This window comes from Coregonus lavaretus, assembly GCF_964263955.1.
Source record: "Coregonus lavaretus genome assembly, contig: HAP1_SCAFFOLD_1174, whole genome shotgun sequence".
In the NCBI taxonomy this organism is placed as follows: domain Eukaryota; kingdom Metazoa; phylum Chordata; class Actinopteri; order Salmoniformes; family Salmonidae; genus Coregonus; species Coregonus lavaretus.
The window spans coordinates 114,528-133,149 of record NW_028166800.1 but is presented as its reverse complement, the minus strand read 5'-3'; the positions used below and the strand labels follow the sequence as shown (position 1 = coordinate 133,149).

General features: G+C 42.6%; 1 protein-coding gene across 1 annotated transcript; it reads right to left on the bottom strand.

Annotated features, from left to right (window-relative positions):
* Positions 1-281: 281 nt before the first annotated feature.
* LOC311114293 (cysteine-rich protein 1-like) lies at positions 282-3,506 on the bottom strand. Its single transcript, XM_084189549.1, has 4 exons — positions 3,453-3,506; positions 1,485-1,579; positions 552-606; positions 282-366 (listed from the first exon to the last, which is right to left on the bottom strand). The coding sequence occupies exons 1-4, from the start codon at positions 3,493-3,495 to the stop codon at positions 302-304; spliced, it is 258 nt and encodes an 85-aa protein (XP_084045675.1). The 5' UTR covers positions 3,496-3,506; the 3' UTR covers positions 282-301.
* Positions 3,507-18,622: the final 15,116 nt, after the last annotated feature.

The following is an 18,622-nucleotide window of genomic DNA, read 5'->3' as shown; positions in this document are numbered from 1 at the left end:
TAGTTGTTTTATGATTGACTGAAAGAGGGGGACTTTCAGAGTGAGACTGATGTCTGTTGGTTGGATAGTAGTTAATTAAATGTCAGGTTGGTTGGATAGTAGTTAATTAAATGTCAGGTTGGTTGTCTATTGGTTATTTCTTGGTTGGTCGAACATTGGTTGGTTGGTTGAATGTTGGGCCTAGGTGTTTAGTCATTGGCTTGTTGGCTGAATGTCAGGTTGGTTGAACATAGATCCTTGTTGATAGGCTGTTAGTTTTCATTAGGTTGTATTTTGTTAGTTTTTTTGGTTAGACTGGTTCCTAGGAGGAGGAAGAGGAAGATGAGGCTGAGCTGTGACCGTATGACATCATTCTCCCCTTACCTGCTGAGAGAGAGAGAGCGAGAGAGAGAGAGAGAGAGAGAGAGAGAGAGAGAGAGAGAGAGAGAGAGAGAGAGAGAGAGAGAGAGAGAGAGAGAGAGAGAGAGAGATACATGAGAGACTTACTGTATACACCATATTTATGGGAATAGGCTGCCATTTGGTACAGTACATCACCAGGGAGTAGCTACCTCTGGGACCGAACGTCTTCATGTAACAGTTAGTGCAGTAGGGCTTCTCATCATGCTGAAACACAATGCACAGAAAACATCTTATATCATTAGATACATAGATATACACAGATAGATAGATATACACAGATAGATACATAGATATTTACATTTACATTTTAGTCATTTAGCAGACGCTCTTATCCAGAGCGACTTACAGGAGCAATTAGGGTTAAGTGCCTTGCTCAAGGGCACATTTACGTCATTTAGCAGACGCTCTTATCCAGAGCGACTCACAAATTGGTGCATTCACCCTATAGCCAGATATACACAGATAGATAGATAGATATACACAGATAGATAGATAGATAGATAGATATACACAGATAGATACATAGATATACACAGATAGATAGATAGATAGATAGATTGATACTTTCTTTCCCCCTCTCTCCCTGACTCCCCCCTCCATCTCTCTCCCCTCCCCCTTCTCTCCCTGACTTACTCTCTCTCCCCCTTCACTTCCTCCTCTCCCTCCTACATCTCCCCCTCCACGTTATTCCTCCCTCCCTCTCTCTCCCCCTTCCCTTCCTCCCTCCCTCTCTCCCTCCCTCCCTGTTGATACTATCTCCCTCCCTCCCTCCCTCCCTCCCTCCCTCCCTCCCTCCCTCCGTCCCTCCCTCCCTCCCTCCCTCCCCCTGTCTTTGTACCTCAGCATGTTGTCCTGGGGTCAGCTGTCTATGACACTGTTGATACTACCTTTCCCCCTCTCCTCCCCTCCCTCCCCTCTCTCTCTCTCTCTCTCTCCATACCTCTGCATGTTGTCCTGGGGTCAACTGTCTCTGACACTTTTGGGACTATCTTTCCCCCTCTCTCCTCCCTCCCTCTCAGCTCCCGTTCCTCCCTCCCCCTTCTCTCCCTCCTCCTCTTCCCTCCCTCTCTCTCTCTCCATACCTCTGCATGTTGTCCTGGGGTCAACTGTCTCTGACACTGTTGACACTTCAGACACAGAGGGTGGTAGTCACGCCCCAACGACCTCTTCTTCTCACCTGGACCAATGGGGTTCAAGGATACCAAGGGTTAGAGGTTAAATATCTGTCATGGACCAATGGGGTTAGAGGATACCAAGGGTTAGAGGTCAAATGTCTGTCATGGACCAATGGGGTTAGAGGATAGCAGGGGCTAGAGGTCAAATGTCTGTCATGAACCAATGGGGTTCAAGGATACCAAGGGTTAGAGGTCAAATGTCTGTCATGAACCAATGGGGTTAGAGGATAGCAGGGGTTAGAGGTCAAATGTCTGTCATGAACCAATGGGGTTCAAGGATACCAAGGGTTAGAGGTCAAATGTCTGTCATGGACCAATGGGGTTCAAGGATACCAAGGGTTAGAGGTCAAATGTCTGTCATGAACCAATGGGGTTAGAGGATAGTAGGGGTTAGAGGTCAAATGGTGTCTGTCATTCAGAGAGAGATCTGCACTGTGACTGGAGAGTTACCTGTTAGGTTCCTGTTAGAGTTGCTAAGCTAGCGGTAATTTACCAAAGTTACTGGAATGTTCTATGGTAACTTTGGAAATGTATACTTGAGTAACTTTTTTTTAAGTATTCCTATATAGTTTGTCTGTGTCCATATTGTCCATGCGTTTTCAAAAGAAAATAGCCTAATTAATGAAAAAAGCATCTAATCAACAATGGCATTATTTTAAGTTAATTCTGCAACTCTGACAACTATTTACTTTTTTCCCAACTGCCACCAGTTTGGCGCCAACACATTTACAACAAAGACATATTGACAGTCAAATAAATATATATAAAGTATATTTCATGCTGGAACCCTCATATTAAACACCAATGCTATTTACTAAGTTCATGGTTTATATTTGCAACCCTAGTTCCTGTACCGGACACATGCAAATAATACAAGTCCCTAAAGGAAAGGAAGCCAAGTTAGTATTTGAACAAAGCCGGAATGTGAGACAACAGTCTGCTGCCTCATATCAACTGAGGACTTAAGACACAGGAAAGGAAAGGAGGCCAGGTGAATGGAAGCCAGGTTAGACTATTGGAACCCAGCCTCTGAAGGAAATGAAGCCAGGTTAGACTATTGGAACCCAGCCTCTGAAGGAAAGGAAGCCAGGTTAGACTATTGGAACCCAGCCTCTGCAGGAAAGGAAGCCAGGTTATACTATTGGAACCCAGCCTCTGCAGGAAAGGAAGCCAGGTTATACTATTGGAACCCAGCCTCTGAAGGAAAGGAAGCCAGGTTAGACTATTGGAACCCAGCCTCTGAAGGAAAGGAAGCCAGGTTAGACTATTGGAACCCAGCCTCTGAAGGAAATGAAGCCAGGTTAGACTATTGGAACCCAGCCTCTGCAGGAAAGGAAGCCAGGTTATACTATTGGAACCCAGCCTCTGCAGGAAAGGAAGCCAGGTTAGACTATTGGAACCCAGCCTCTGAAGGAAAGGAAGCCAAGTTAGACTATTGGAACCCAGCCAGTCAAGGAAAAGAGACCCGTTTAGGGTGTTGGAACTTATCCCGGGATGAAAAGAAGGCCGGTTAGAAAGGAAAGGACACCAGGTTAGAGTGTTGGAGCATAGCCGGTGTGTTAGAGAACAGTCTGCTCCCTCAGAGAAGCCACTTCCTGTTGTCTGTGTGTGAGTCATGACAGACTGTTCAGAGCATGGAGACACACACACACACACACACGCACACAGACACACAGACACACAGACACACGCACACAATAGGAAAGATATAACGATTGAAGCTAGAAAAGATTTGTGAGCGATGCCTCTCAGAAACCTGTAACTATTCCATAATTCTATGGCATCTCTGACCCACTGTATGACACTGCAAACACACACACACACACACACACACACACACACACACACACACACACACCCACACATTGCACTCACCAAAGTAGACGGGTTTCCCACAGATGGGACAGTAGCCCACCATGATAGATGATATTCCTGACACTGTAGGTTAGCAGACAGCAAGTGTGGACGTAGAGAGTGTGAGTGTGAGATGGAGAAAGTGTGTGTGTAGAGAGAGAGAAAGTGTCTGTAGAGAGAGAGAATGTGTGTGTGAGAGAGTGTGTAGAGAAAACGTGTGTGTGTGTCAGAGAGATGTACAGGAAATAGGTTCAACTCTCTGAATGTGACGTGTTCTGATGACAGAACTTGGATGTGGCGAGTACCTTGTCACAGCGAGACAAAGAAAAATCATTTCAAAAGAAAATGCTATATCAACACATTGGTGTCAATGGTAATACAAAATATACATAGAAATAGGACAAAGTTATGTTATGAAATGATATGATACGTATAACTAGAAAGATATGATACATAGAACTAGAAAGATATGATACATAGAACTAGAAAGATATGATACATAGAACTAGAAAGATATGATACATAGAACTAGAAAGATATGATACATAGAACCAGAAAGATATGATACATAGAACTAGAAAGATATGATACATAGAACTAGAAAGATATGATACATAGAATTAGAAAGATATGATATATAGAACTAGAAAGATATGAACAAAAAAGGCTGTGAAAACATGTCATTGTGGTCTATTGGCTTGATCTTACTCAAAAGATCATATGAAACTACCCTTTAATTGAGTAAAAATTGTTGAAATAGAAAAATAATCGTCATCAAGATATCATTATGTTATTCAAAAACATGCGTGTCACAATTATTGGCTGCCCTATAAATTATTTTGAACAAAACCTAATTGAGTGCATTTGTAAAGTATTCAGACCCCTTGACTTTTTCCACACTTTGTCTTATTCTAAAATTGATTAAATTGTTTTTTTTCCTCATCAATCTACACACAATACCCCATAATGACAAAATGAGAACAGGTTTTTAGACTTTTTTATAAATGTATTAAAAATAACAAATGGAAATATTACATTTACATAAGTATTCAGACCCTTTACTCAGTACTTTTGTTGAAGCACCTTTGGCAGCGATTACAGCCTCGAATCTTCTTGGGTATGACGCTACAAGCTTGGCACACCTGTATTTGAGGAGTTTCTCCCATTCTTCTCTGCAGATCCTCTCAAGCTCTGTCAGGTTGGATAGGGTGTGTCGCTGCACAGCTATTTTCAGGTCTCTCCAGAGATATTAGATCGGGTTCAAGTCCGGTTTCTGGCTGGGCCACTCAAGGACATTCAGAGACTTGTCCCGAAGCCACTCCTGCGTTGTCTTGGCTGTGTGCTTAGGGTCGTTGTCCTGTTGGAAGGTGAACCTTAGCCCCAGTCTGAGGTCCTGAGCGCTCTGGAGCAGGTTTTCATCAATGATTTCTCTGTAAATTGCTCTGTTCATCTTTCCATTGATCCTGACTAGTCTCCAAATCAAATCAAATCAAATTGTATTTGTCATGTGCCGAATACAACAGGTGTAGACCTTACCGTGAAATACTTACTTACAAGCCCTTAACCAACAATGCAGTTCAAGAAATAGAGTTAAGAAAATATTTACTAAATACACTAAAGTAAAAAAATAAATAAAAATTAACACAATAAAATAATAACGAGGCTATATACAAGGGGTACTGGTACTGAATCAATGTGTGGGGGTACAGGTTAGTTGAGGTAATTTGTACATTTAGGTAGGGGTAAAGTATCTATGCATAGATAATAAACAGCGAGTAGCAGCAGTGTAAAAACAAAGGGGGGAGGTGTCAATGTAAATAGTCTGGGTGGCCATTTGATTAATTGTTCAGCAGTCTTATGGCTTGGGGGTAGAAGCTGTTAAGGAGCCTTTTGGACCTAGACATGGCACTCTGGTACCGCTTGCTGTGCGGTAGCAGAGAGAACAGTCTATGACTTGGGTGACTGGAGTCTTTGACAATTTTTTGGGCCTCCCTTCTGACACCGCCTAGTATATAGGTCCTGGATGGCAGGAAGCTTGGCCCCAGTGATGTACTGGGCCGTACGCACTACCCTCTGTAGCGCCTTACGGTCAGATGCCGAGCAGTTGCCATACCAGGCGGTGATGCAACCGGTCAGGATGCTCTCGATGGTGCAGCTGAATAACTTTTTGAGGATCTTGGGACCAATGTCAAATCTTTTCAGTCTCCTGAGGTGGAAAAGGCGTTGTCGTGCCCTCTTCACGACTGTCTTGGTGTGTTTGGACCATGATAGTTTGTTGGTGATGTGGACACCAAGAAACTTGAAACTCTCGACCCGCTCCACTACAGCCCCTTCGAAGTGAATGGGGCGTGTTCCCAGTCCCTGTCCCTGAAAATCCTCCCCACAGCATGATGCTGCCACCACCATGCTTCACCGTAGGGATGGTGCCAGGTTTCCTCCAAACGTGATCTCATTCCAGGTAAGAGGGGGAGTGGCAGCAGCAGGTTCTCCCCATGTGAGCTGAGTCCAGTGGACCAGTCCTGTATCCCCCCTCCCAGACAGCGACAGTGGTCTGAACCATGGCTAGCTATCCACAATATGGCTCGACTAAACAAGGTTTACCAAGAGGGAAGGAGGGAGAGGTAGGTAGAGGAAGAGAAAGAGGGAGGAGAGGAAGGAGGAAAGGGAGAAAAGGGTTCTCTCCATCACGACTGTAAGAAGGAAAGGAGGGAGAAGGCCGAGGAAGAGGTGGAAGATGACAAGGAGAGTTGATCTGTCCATCACTACCATAAGGAGATCTCTTCTGGGGGCTCTTGCTCTCTCCTCTTTCCCACAGAGGAGCACCTTTCACAGGCAGCCCAGAGCAGACTATCCCCTGAGAGAAGGCTAGCCCCTGGAGGTTTCACCTTGGATTTATACAGAGAACCCCCCAGTACTCAAACTGCTTTACATTGTAGAGGGGGATCTAATCTCATTGGAGGCGACCCAATGACCCAGAAATGCTCCGTGGACAGACTTCCTCCCTGCTCCCCGTCTCGCTGGCAGGGGGCTCGTAGGAACACCCTCCCCTCCTTGACTCCAGCTCCACCCCTTCTTCACCTGCCCCCCTTATCATGTTATTAGTCTCACCTACAGGTCCCGCCCCCTGGCCTACCTGTTGCAGGTGTAAGTATGGTGTGTCGGACACAGCTGCCCTCCCCCTCCTCCCCCTCCTCCCCCTCCTCCCCCTCCTCCCACTCCTCCCCTCTTTCTCCCACTCCACCCCATCTCTCGCGCTCTCTCCTCCTCCCCCTCTCTTCCCTTTAAAGCAATACTTAGACCAGGCTTTCTGCCTCCTCTACCCCTCTCCACCTCCTCTTCCATTCCTACTCTCTTTCTCTCCACCTCCTCCTCCTCCTCCTTTGTTCCCCCTCTCCCGCCCTCCAGTGAGAGAGGCAGGAGGTCACCTCGCCGTCACTCTATCCAGCTGGAGCCGCTGAGAGGGCGAGGAGGGGAGGAGGAGGAATAGAGGAAGAACAGAGGAGACAAGGGGGAGAGGAGGAGAGGAGTAGAGGGAGTGAGACACTATGTTAGCTGTTGTGGTGTTATATGTGTAGTTACTTGTAATAACCACTAGAGCAAGCTGGACACTTATTTGGTGATTGCTGACCTCAATGTGTGCATCAACAGTCTAAAGCAGTCATCTCCAATCCAAAGAATTAGTTGGAATAATTAGTTTATTAGACATTTCCTATTTATACTGTATGGATAATAAAACCCATCCTTTATTCACTTGTGTTTTAGCTTTTTCCATACAATCACACTGAAAGTTGTCACTGACACTGAACTTTAGTCTGTCTTGCTTTATGATAGTCACATGCCTCTACCTTTACAAGAAGTCTGTCAGTATTCTTCATGAGGGCTTTAAAGCTAATGTTAATTTGACTGCGTACTTCAAGAACATACATGTATTTTCCAAGACAGACCTGTTACTGGCTGTGTCTGAATATCCATTCTAGCGTAATACTTACTTAAACTGCATACTAATTTCGCCTTTGATCTAGTATAATTCACTCTTATTTTCTGACTCACTTGTTTGGCAACAGCTGATAGGCAGATAAATTGACGCGCTGTACCGAAATGAACGAATGACGGGAGTCAATGCAATCGCGTATTAGATTATGCATTCTTAGTACTATTGCAGCGTTCACGTGCTAGTCGGAACTTGGAAACCCGGACATTTCAGACTTGCTTACTGGTTGTAGTTATACACGTGCCGCATTCAACGAATCAACAAGTCGGACATTTCAGAGTTTCCTAGGTCCGACTAGCATGTGAACGCTGCATAATTTCTAAATTTCACATACTAAAAAACTAAATGTTTTTATATACTATTTAGTACTCTAATATGGGTATTCGGACACTGCCTCTTTGTCTCTCACACACTGAGCACGAGCACAGTCATTATGGCCACAGCTTCCTCTGACCTGGCAGACCACCTGTGCTGTTCCATCTGCACAGACATCTACACTGAGCCTGTGTCTCTAAGCTATCAGCACACCTTCTGCAAGAGATGCGTCCAAGACAGCCTGAATGCTGGACACCAACTCTGTCAAGAGGGCAGGGCTCTGGTCAGAGACAGAATCTTCCAGATCAACAGACTGATCAGGAACGTGGCCTACCAGCTGAAACTGGAGGAAGATGCAGAAAGAGAGAGCTACAGCCGAGAGAGGAAACAGTAGAGAGATGAATGTCGTGAACATGGAGAGGCTCTGAAGCTGTTCTGTGAGACGGACAGTAAGCTGATCTCTATGATCTGCAGAGATGGGTGAGACAACAGAGGACACACATTCAAACCTATAAGAGGAGCACATAAGGATCTGAAAAAAGAGGTAGCCTCAGATTTATGCTACTTCAAGAAGGACATTAGTGTGCTGGAATACTCAAGAGATGAGCAGCAAAGAGAAATGTCTCAAGCAAAAGAGACGTCAGATCATCTCAAAGTCCAGATCAGGTTGCTTGGTTGACAAGGAGATAGTACTTTCCAGGCTGGAGGAACAGCTAAAGGTGAAGAGAGTTAAAACGGTCTCTCTTCAGTCTGAGCTGGACCTCACTGAGCCCAAAGACTTCCTGCTCTAGTGGATGGAGAGGGGCTGCACTGAGATGAGGGAGAGGAGGAAGGAGGAGGAGTGGGTGGAGAGGAATATGATAGAGAGGAATATGATAGAGGGATTAGGATAGAGGGGAATATGATAGAGGGAATATATTGAAAGGAATGTGACAGAGAGGATTTGTTTCATTAGATCACTTTAAGACTTAAAATCTCTTAGGCTGACAGTCCCCGAAATCGGGCTTTAGAATTTCTTAAAAAAATATGTAAATGTTTACATGACTTATTTGATTGATTTCCCACCGTTTTATATTTCAGAAGACATCCATCCAGACCTTCCCAGAACCCCGTAAACGTCCTCTGTCGAATAAACTTGTATTTGCCTCCCTCTGGTGGTCGGCTGCATCATTACATCCATTTATATCACTTAACTGCAACGTTAAGTCAAAGGGGCGTTCCAGGAAAAACATTTATCCAGCTTGACTGCTTCACGGCACAGAAATGGCAAAGCAATCACTGAATTTGTCTCGAGCAGGCAGAGCTAAATACATAACTTTCATAGCTGTACTATAAAGAATGCGACCTACACACTTCCTTAAACCTAAAATAAGTCAAGAAGTAATTTTGTGTGGAAGTCAAACATTTGTTCAGAACGACAAAATCGAGACCTTTACATAGCCCTTCTCCCATTGTCTATAGGAGGGATGCACACTGGTTAAATGGCCCAAATGTTAATTTAGACATTCACAAATTTTACAGATTTTGACTATCACTAATGTCATGAAATGTTTGGCAAAGTAGTAAAGAAGGTTGTATTATACTTTTCTTGTGTACTAGATCATATGGTTTGAAACGTTTTCTTTTTTTCTCAGACATAAATGAACAATTCCAGGTGAAAGCTAAAGGTCATAGCTTCCTGGGGGGAGGGACACCACTACATTAATAAAATATTGCCCTCTTGCTAGATTGATGACTAAAGCCCTAGTGAAACAGTGCAAAATGGTTGTCAGCTCAACTGGTTAAATACAAGACAGGCTCTCCTGTAGCTCAGTTGGTAGAGCATGGCGCTTGCAACGCCAGGGTTGTGGGTTCGTTTCCCACGGGGGCCCACTAACTCTAAGTCGCTTTGGATAAGAGCGTCTGCTAAATGACTAAAATGTAATGTAAATGTAAGACCTGTTCATTGTGAAATATATGTATTCAAGTCTAATAATTTTGCTCTATACATTTTCTGCTCTGTTTGTAATTCTATCTATTTAAGCTGTTTGGATTGTTCATTGATATAACACTGGGCACCATTGAAAAAGAGACACTGGTCTCAATTGGGATTCCCTGTATAAATAAAGAGGAATATGATAGAGGGAATATGATAGCGAGTATTATGATGGAGTGGAGTATGATGGAGAGGAATATAATAGAGGGAATATAATAGAGGGAATATGATAGAGGGAATATGATAGAGGAATATGATGGAGGGGAATATTATAGAGAATGAGTGGAGGAATATGTGACGCTCTTGAGCAACAATGGTTCTCTGTTTGGTTATATCAACTGGAAAGACATGGATAAGAAAATGTTCAAACATATTTTTAAACAATGGGAGCTGTTGGCGGGTCTACAAATACTGTTATATAGTCAGCTGATATTGATTTCCTTATTTAATAATTTATTAAACTAAAATGCTAAACATCAATGACACCTACTCTTCAATTTCATCTTTTAGTCCTATATAATTACACATCCAGCTAATTTTATTCCTCTATGAGCATGCGTACGTAAAGATACCGTAAGGATCACTCGACTGCAACATCTCTGGTTGATTTAATCGATCAATGGCTCAGGTCACTTGACCAAGATAAACTTGTGGATGAGCTGCTTCTTGATTTTAGTGCTGCATTTGACCTTGTTGATCATATGGCTAATAGCTGAGGCCATTGAAGAGAGATGTTTTCTTGAACCCTCATTTCTTTTTTGGAACTTTGTTACTGAGGTGACATAGACTATGGAAGACTTGTTTTACTGTAGTAAGGTAGCCTATGTATTTCATTGATGATGATGATGATGAAAAATATTGACATTAGTGGTAGGCTGAGATCTAACAAACAACCTAAGTAAGCCTGGCTGCTAGTTATGATATCTAAAACATATTGACTTTTAATTAGGCAAAAAACATGTCATTTGAATGGTCAACCATTTGATATGAGTTACAGCATTTTATTTTAATAAAAAATTAGGTTATATGGATTCATTGTATATATTAGGTATGACTGTGCTGCATAGGTACAAAAAATAAAATATAAATATACTAAATTCTGCCAGCATTTGATTACACATGAAAGCTGCGGTGGGTAACCATGGCAATGGGGACTCCATTGTGACATCACAAGATTCCGATTCTGGAAGGTTACCTGTTGAACAGACAAACTGAACAGTGCAAAGAGACTGATTCAACTAACCACTGACAGATTATTAATGTCCTATTTCATTAGTGAGAGAACACACTGCTTACTTCAGAGGTAGGTTGTAATATAACTTATTGTGAATGTGTTTCAGTAGTATAACTTATTTTCAAATTACTTGTGTATGAATGTGACATTTTAAGTAGACCTAACATGACTAGTGAAACTGTTGAAGAGAGATAGTTTGCTTGAGTCCTCTTTTTGTGAGAAAATGCTTCATCCTGACAACTGAGATGTCATGTTACAATTGTAGTGAGCCAGCCTAATGGCTAATGCATTCTATTGATGACAGAAAAAAAACCTCTCTGTGTTAATCACCAACATATGTTGTAATCAATTATCTCAATAAATATGTACCAAAAGAGTAGGTTGTGTAAAAAAACAAGTATGCCTACCTAATTTGTAGCTGATTCATTTCTAATAAGAATAATATGTTCTTAATTGAATGGACATCCATTTCAAGTGATTGAATTGATAGACCTCTTTAAATTGAGGTGCACTCAGGGGCACTCAAAGAGAAGACTGGCGTTTTTACCTCCTTGGATTTTAAAATAGATGAAACTGTACAAGTTAGGTCCTGCATGGATATAGAGTCATTTTCTACCCAAAACACAGTGTTTCCAATGATATGATGGAAGTGATTAGTGTGGTTTGTGAGAACCAGGCCCAATATGGAGTAGAGCTACATGAGGGGTTGAATAAGGCTCAATAGTAAGGTACAGAAAGAGCCTGAAGTTTGCTTTTTAAAGTCTGTGTTGTGCTTTTTCATCTCCAATGGCAACTCCTTGCATCACAATAATGATGTCAGAAAGGATATTGTTCACATAATGATAAGAACAGCCTAAATCGATTCATTTGAACTTGGTCGCTTTTCCAGTAGCCAACTTTTTACTAGTAATTCAGATAGGCCTATTGCGTAAACATATCTGGATCAGGATTCTCACTTGCTTAATTGTAAGTAGCTGGGAAGAAAACGTGTGCACATTGTAAAGAGATGCATTATTATTTGGTTAGCAACACCCACTTACTACAGCGTTATGTATTTTCCAGAGTTATTGTTAGCTAAGAGGAAGACATTGAGGGTTCAATGCTGACACAGAGGAGGGGTGAGTGTCGGTTGGAGGAAAGGGCGATCCAGACAGACTACGTGATGGAGCTGGGAGCCAGGTTGGCTCTGGTTTTGCAGATCCAGAAGGATCAGGAGAAGAAGATGAAGAGGATTTGGTTCAAGACGAGGAAAATGCCAAGACTGATTGAGGAGGTAACAAGACCAACTTTGACAAAGTCGACTAGAGTTGTATTAAACAATATTAATTAAAGCATAAATAAGTTATTGTAAGGGCAAAATGTTCCATATGCCATGGAATGTAAGCTAAAAATGTTTTGTCCTTATTTCTTTTTGTATTAGGCTACACCATGGCAATGCTTATAACTGTTCTTGTCTAAATGTGTTGTATCGTGTCTGTCTGTTTCAGTGTATTTATGTCCTCAGTTCTTATGGTTGTCTTGTCATAAAAAAATAAACAACCGTACTATCATAGACGTTCATATCAGGATTATGTGGTTGTCTCACCTAGCTACCTTAAGTTGAATGCACTAACTAACTATAAGTCGTTCTGGATAAAAGCGTCTGATAATTGGATAAAATGTCAAATGTTATACTGGGTGTGGGGCATGTATTTTTTCACTTAGCTGGCCCATTGGCTAGGGGACCCAGGGTTGGGACAGACTGGTGCAGAGCATCTGAGAGGACACTAGATATATATACAGTGGGGGAAAAAAGTATTTAGTCAGCCACCAATTGTGCAAGTTCTCCCACTTAAAAAGATGAGAGAGGCCTGTAATTTTCATCATAGGTACACGTCAACTATGACAGACAAAATGAGAAAAAAAATCCAGAAAATCACATTGTATGACTTTTTATGAATTTATTTGCAAATTATGGTGGAAAATAAGTATTTGGTCAATAACAAAAGTTTCTCTATACTTTGTTATATACCCTTTGTTGGCAATGACACAGGTCAAACGTTTTCTGTAAGTCTTCACAAGGTTTTCACACACTGTTGCTGGTATTTTGGCCCATTCTTCCATGCAGATATCCTCTAGAGCAGTGATGTTTTGGGGCTTTCAACTCCCTCCAAAGATTTTCTATGGGGTTGAGATCTGGAGACTGGCTAGGCCACTCCAGGACCTTGAAATGCTTCTTACGAAGCCACTCCTTCGTTGCCCGGGCGGTGTGTTTGGGATCATTGTCATGCTGAAAGACCCAGCCAAGTTTCATCTTCAATGCCCTTGCTGATGGAAGGAGGTTTTCACTCAAAATCTCACGATACATGGCCCCATTCATTCTTTCCTTTACACGGATCAGTCGTCCTGGACCCTTTGCTTAAAAACAGCCCAAAAGCATGATGTTTCCACCCCCATGCTTCAGAGTAGGTATGGTGTTCTTTGGATGCAACTCAGCATTCTTTGTCCTCCAAACACGACGAGTTGAGTTTTTACCAAAAAGTTATATTTTGGTTTAATCTGACCATATGACATTCTCCCAATCCTCTTCTGGATCATCCAAATGCACTCTAGCAAACTTCAGACGGGCCTGGACATGTACTGGCTTAAGCTGGGGGACACGTCTGGCACTGCAGGATTTGAGTCCCTGGCGGCGTAGTGTGTTACTGATGGTAGGCTTTGTTACTTTCGTCCCAGCTCTCTGCAGGTCATTCACTAGGTCCCCCCGTGTGGTTCTGGGATTTTTGCTCACTGTTCTTGTGATCATTTTGACCCCACGGGGTGAGATCTTGCGTGGAGCCCCAGATCTAGGGAGATTATCAGTGGTCTTGTATGTCTTCCATTTCCTAATAATTGCTCCCACAGTTGATTTCTTCAAACCAAGCTGCTTACCTATTGCAGATTCAGTCTTCCCAGCCTGGTGCAGGTCTACAATTTTGTTTATGGTGTCCTTTGACAGCTCTTTGGTCTTGGCCATAGTGGAGTTTGGAGTATGACTATTTGAGGTTGTGGACAGGTGTCTTTTATACTGAAAACAAGTTCAAACAGGTGCCATTAACACAGGTAACGAGTGGAGGACAGAGGAGCCTCTTAAATAATAAGTTACAGGTCTGTGAGAGCCAAAAAAATTCCTTGTTTGTAGGTGACCAAATTGTTATTTTCCACCATAATTTGCAAATAAATTCATAAAAAATCCTACAATTTGATTTTCTGGATATTTTTTTCTCAATTTGTCTGTCATAGTTGACGTGTACCTATGATGAAAATTACAGGCCTCTCTCGTCTTTTAAATGGGAGAACTTGCACAATTGGTGGCTGACTAAATACTTTCTTCCCCCACTGTATATGTGATGTATAAGAAAATAGTGCTGACTCATACAGTATGCATGTATGTACTGAATTTGATCACTTTCATCATGTCTGTTTCTTTTCTCACGCAGAATGTGAGAGATGTGAGCAACTGTCCTCTCACTGAGTTTATGGCTCCCTGTATTGACTCCCTCCCACCACTGGCTTTCACCAATCAGAGGCCTATACCAACCATGTTGCATCCCCCCTCTCCATTGGCCATACGCGCTCAGGATGCACAGCGGTTCATTGTATTTTCATACTTTGTCCCTGAAACCTGCCAGTCTGCTGAATGCCCAGTTGCCACAGAGGCCACTGCAGATGTATCTACAGGTAAACGAGAGGACCTATGGACAGATACACATCTTTCCTCAATGCTGCATCGATACCTGCCACACTTCTTTGACGAAGACTCCATGCAGCCACATCAGGCAGTAGAGGGCACCACTGAGGTCTCAATTGCTCCAGTGGCAATATCTAATGTCGAGGAAGAGGACAGATTCTATCCTTACTCCCTCCCACCACTGGCTCAGCGGTTCATTGGCAATTCATTCAATTTCCTCGAAACCTCCCAGCCTGCTGTTTCAGCCACAGAGTGGCCAGTTGCCACAGAGGCCACTGCTACCACAGCCACTGTCAAGGGAGAGAATCGATGGGCAGCTAGAAGTCTTCCTTCAGTGCTGCCTCCATGCCTGCCAGCAGTCTTTGACGATGACTTCATGCCACCAGAGCAGACAGTAGAGGATTACTATGAGGTCTCAGTTGCTACAGAGACCACTGCAGGCACAGCTACTGTTGATTTTGGAGTGTACAGATCAGCAGCTAAATGCCCTGTCCCAATGCTGCCTCCAAGTCTGCCACTTGTCTTTGAAGTTGACTATAAACTGCCAGGGGAGGCAGTAGAGGGCACCACCAAGTGTCCAGTTATCAGTGAAACAAACAATGATGTGTCCACTCACCTCAAAGAGGACATGGCAGCTGATCAAAGCCCTCCTGACCCTGCAGCACTGCCTCCAAGCTCGCCATGTATCCGAGACTCTGACCACAAACTGACCGAGGAGACAAAAGAGGATGCCACCGAGTCCTCCGTTACCACAGCGATCACTGCAGGCACATCCATTGTCCAGGGAGAGGACCTGTTGGGTGATAAAAGCCCGGCTCCAATTCTGCCTTCAAAGTTGCCACACATTCTAGACAATGACCACAAGCAGCCAGAGGAGGCAGTAGAGGACACCACCAAGAGTCAAGTGTCCAGGGAAGCGGCCGTTTCCGTATCCACTGTCCACAATCTGCCAGGGGAGGCAGTAGAGGACACCAACAAGTGTCCAGTTGCCAGGGAAGCAGCCGTTTCCGTGTCCACTGTACACACAGAGGTGTTTTTGGCTAATTAAAGTCCTCCTGCACCTGCAACACTGCCTCTAATCCTGACCTGCACCCACAACATTGACCACAAAGAGTTGAGTGCACTACTAAGTGCTCAGTCGACACAGAGGCAACTGTTGCCATTTACAACTGGGATGATAAAAGTCCTCCAGGTCTGCAATGCATTCACAACAACAATGACCACAAGCAGCCAGAGGAGACAGTTGAGGACACCACTTAGTGCTCAGTTAACACAGAGGCAAGTGCAGTTGCATCCACTGTCAAGAGAGAGGAACTGATGAGTGATAAAAGCCCTGTCCTAGCATTTCCTCCAAGCCTGGCATCCATCCATGAAAAGGAGCACAAGCAGCCAGAGCAGAAAGGGAAGGGCACTAGTGAAGAGGTGGATCGCTTCCCTCATGCTCACCAGCTGGTCCCAGATGCTAACTTAACTCTGGCAACCCCTCTGCTCTGCATGACCACTAAGACGCCTGTTAGAGTGAGAGCCTCCATATGCAGGTCAGAGGATGAGGAACCCAGGCCCTGGACGCTGGAAGAGGCAAAGGTAGGTGTCCTATTTTACACTACTACTCTACAGGGTTGGGTGTCTGTTCCATTTTAATTCAAAGCATTGAATTAAGTACTTCCTGAATTGACTGGAATTGAAATGGAATTGACCCCAACCCTGCTACTCTATGCTCATAGTATAAAACATCACCCCTTACTAGGGTAAACATTTGTATAATGTTTGGTGTGGACCCAGGAAGAACATCCATGGCTATTATAAAATCGGTTTGGGATACAAATAAACAAGTTACCTCAATTACTGTCCTCCAAATTGTGTGCCCCATGAGGCCAGCAACGTATGTTGATCACTCAAATGTGTATTGAATGTGCCACATTGGAACAATATTACATCTAGAGTCAATGTCTTCCTGTTAGGATTATTGGACAGGCATTGACATTGAGAGTGAAGAGAGGAGCGTCAAGGAGGAGGTGAGCCCGAGGGAGGGTTTGAAGCGTGAGGCGGACCTTGCCCAATCCAAGATCTCCAATGGGACGGTTTCATCAGAGAGAGCAGAGACCATCCTGGGAAGAGTGGGCTTTCTGGCCATGAACCTCAAGCAGAAAGTCACGTTTTTAATGATGGAGGAAAAAGAGAAAAACAAGAAACTGAATAAGAAGTTGAACGGTGACGAGAAAGAGAGAAAGGAGATGAAGGCGAGAGAGAAAGAGCAAAAGAAAGCCATGAAGGCTGAGAAAAAGAGGGACAAGTTAGAACAGAAAAAGAGAGAGAAGGAAAGAAAAGAGAAGGAAAAGGCAGAGAAAAAGAGGTTAGAGGGGCTGATTAAGATACACAATGCCATGATGAAAGACAGGATTAAGAAAGAGAAGAAGTGGTCTGAGGAGCTGAAAAAGAGAGAGAAAGCTCAAGCTGAGCTCCTGGAGATGGAGCGAAAGATTCAAAAAAAGGAGGAGAAGAAGAGAGAAAAGAGGAGGAAAGAGGAGAGGAAGAGACTGGAGAAGAGGAAAAAGAGGGAGCCAGCTGGAGGTGGAACTGAGAGGGTGATAGAAGAGCAGGGAAGGGATGAAAGCTTGAAGATGGATGAGTAGACTGGGTAAGAAAGAGTGAGAAGGGAGATACTGTATTTTTGCATGCAATGAAAAACAAAGAATAAAAAAATAAATGTTTACTCTGTTTGTTTTTTGTCAAGGCATACCGTACAAAACATTATAAACACAAAATGTTTACTTTTCGCAAATTTGGGGAGTGTTGCACAGTTTAAATGTTGAATCCTAAATCGACACTAAGCACTCCTACATGTTGAAAGGATTGGATAGGTGTACATATACATTAGGTGTAATATGGCAAACAAAGCCTATCAGAGGGAAAGGTAGAGCCATTACCAGTGTTTATACCTATGGGATAGGTAGAGAAAATTCTAAAACAAATCTCACAAGCTCTCATTCATAGTCAAATGAACTACTGTTTTCTGGAGTAATGCAGGTGTTGGTGACCTAAAGAGACTGCAAATAGCACAAAATAAGGCAGCAAGAAAGGTTCTGCAATGTGGTTATGAGATGTTCTCCATAGAATTACATAATGCACTCGAATGGCCGACTGTCAAGGAAATGATAAAAAAAAAAAATGTACTGAAAGACCAACCGCAAGGCAATAGGAATCTGGATCTGTTTCTGTGTCCTTTTCTTTTTACCTTGCTTTTGTTATTTTTTAATTTTTTTAATGTTTTGTTTTTACATTTCGTAAAATGTAATAATTACAAAAACATTTCATTTTAATTTCAATTTAGCAACATACTGTATTATTCAAATAAATATTATTATTTGTCTAATCATATTTTTTGCCTTTGAAGCTTAATATTTTGTAATATAATGTATTACTGACATGAGGCTAATCAAAGGGAGAGAGATAAGGGTAACAATGAAGACTTCTTCCATTACAGTTTCTAAGTGATGAGTGGAAGTGTACAGTGCCCTCCTGAATTATTGGCACCAGAATAAATGTGAACAAAAAAGGCTGTGAAAACATGTCATTGTGGTCTATCAGCTTGATCTTACACTCAAAAGATCATATGAATCTACCCTTTAATGGAGTAAAAATTGTTCAAATAGAAAAATAATTGTCATCAAGAAATCATTATCTTATTCAAAAACATGCGTGTCACAATTATTGGCTTCCCTATAAATTATTTTGAACAAAATCTAATTGAGTGCATTTGTAAAGTATTCAGACCCCTTGACTTTTTCCACACTTTGTCTTATTCTAAAATTGATTAAATTATTTTTTCCCTCATCAATCTACACACAATACCCCATAATGACAAAGTGAGAACAGGTTTTTAGACTTTTTTATAAATGTATTAAAAATAACAAATGGAAATATCACATTTACATAAGTATTCAGACCCTTTACTCAGTACTTTGTC

Excerpts from the sequence above, each read along its gene's own strand:
- LOC311114293 (XM_084189549.1), bottom strand. The coding sequence starts at position 3,495 with ATGGTGGGCTACTGTCCCATCTGTGGGAAACCCGTCTACTTTG. Across the intron at positions 1,580-3,452 it reads TGGGAAACCCGTCTACTTTG|GTGAGAAGAAGAGGTCGTTG; the intron begins GTGAGTGCAATG and ends CCATTGGTCCAG. Across the intron at positions 367-551 it reads GAAGACGTTCGGTCCCAGAG|CAGGTAAGGGGAGAATGATG; the intron begins GTAGCTACTCCC and ends TCTCTCTCTCAG.